The sequence below is a fragment of the Verticillium alfalfae genome, genomic scaffold (genome assembly GCF_000150825.1).
Source record: "Verticillium alfalfae VaMs.102 supercont1.4 genomic scaffold, whole genome shotgun sequence".
NCBI classification, from domain to species: domain Eukaryota; kingdom Fungi; phylum Ascomycota; class Sordariomycetes; order Glomerellales; family Plectosphaerellaceae; genus Verticillium; species Verticillium alfalfae.
The window spans coordinates 1,375,171-1,376,300 of NW_003315035.1; the positions used below are offsets into that span (position 1 = coordinate 1,375,171).

General features: G+C 63.2%; 1 protein-coding gene across 1 annotated transcript in view; it reads right to left on the bottom strand.

Annotated features, from left to right (window-relative positions):
* The window catches only part of VDBG_03856 (conserved hypothetical protein), a gene marked incomplete at both ends in the record, with an annotated part of 1,754 nt that extends 871 nt beyond the window's left edge, over positions 1-883 (bottom strand). The window contains 2 exons of the mRNA XM_003005857.1: positions 107-338; positions 431-883. Of these exons, the coding sequence (XP_003005903.1) occupies positions 107-338; positions 431-883 (685 nt within the window). The remainder of the gene's footprint in view (positions 1-106; positions 339-430) is intronic.
* Positions 884-1,130: the final 247 nt, after the last annotated feature.

The following is a 1,130-nucleotide window of genomic DNA, read 5'->3' on the forward strand; positions in this document are numbered from 1 at the left end:
AACCGACGTCTGTCCAAACGTCCCAGGAAACCCTATAACCCAAGTTCTAGGCGTTTAATTGCTTGCCCAACCCGCCTGGATAAAAAGGGCCCCTGGCGGGGAAGACCCTCCCGTGCCGCCCCCATGAGAAGGTTAACCGGGATCCAATGGCGGACGGCCGTGTCGGGGTTCAGGAGATAGAGGGGGCCGGGCCCGGGCGTCTTCAGCGCCCAGCCCGTCCAGAGCGACCATCGGTAGTGGCCCTTGATGGCGGCGATGACCCCGACAACGATGCCGGCGGGGGCGACGGTCAGGCTTTCGGGGAGCCAGGCGAGGGCGGAGATGATGGGGGAGTAGAACTTGCCGCCTTGGTAGTACAAAACTGGGGGCGTGGGTCAGATGGGAGGGGGGGGGAACGCCAATAGACAATGGGGGGGGGGGAGGAGCATACTGAGGAAGTAGATGAGCGACAAAGGATCATGCCGTGAAAGACGGTCATGATGTAGTTGGCAATCATGGTCCAGTTTCGGAAGATGCCTCTGTCAATGACGGGCTCTTTAGCCCAGTGGAGCTCCCAGTAGGCGAACACGGGCAGGGTGAGGATGCCGAGGATCAGGGGCAGAAGGGTGCGGAAGGAGCCCCAGTCGTACATGACGCCGCCGGTCGAGATGCCGAACAGCAGAATGGTGGAGCCGGCGGTGAAGAGGAAGCTGCCGAACCAGTCGAAGCGCGCGAGCTTGGTGCGCAGGTTGCCGGGCAGCTCGGTCTGATTGAGGAAGAAGTAGATCATGAGGACGCCGACGGCCATCAGGGGCAGGTTGATCCAGAAGATCCAGCGCCAGGTGGCGTGCTGGGCAAAGCCGGCACCCATGAGGGGCCCGGCGACGGTGCCGATGGCCCACATGGCCGAGAGGATGGACAGCCACTGGCCACGGACGGCGAGGGGCACGAGGTCGGTGACGATGACTTCGCTGAGGGCGATGATGCCGCCGCCCCCGATGCCCTGGATGCTGCGGCCGATGAGGAGGACGGTGAAGTTCTGGGCCACGGCGCAGACAATGGAGCCAACCGTGAAGAGCAGGCAGCTGACGTAGACGACCTGGACGATGCAGTCAGTCAGCAAGGTTGCGCGCCAGCAGTGTTGGTGGCAT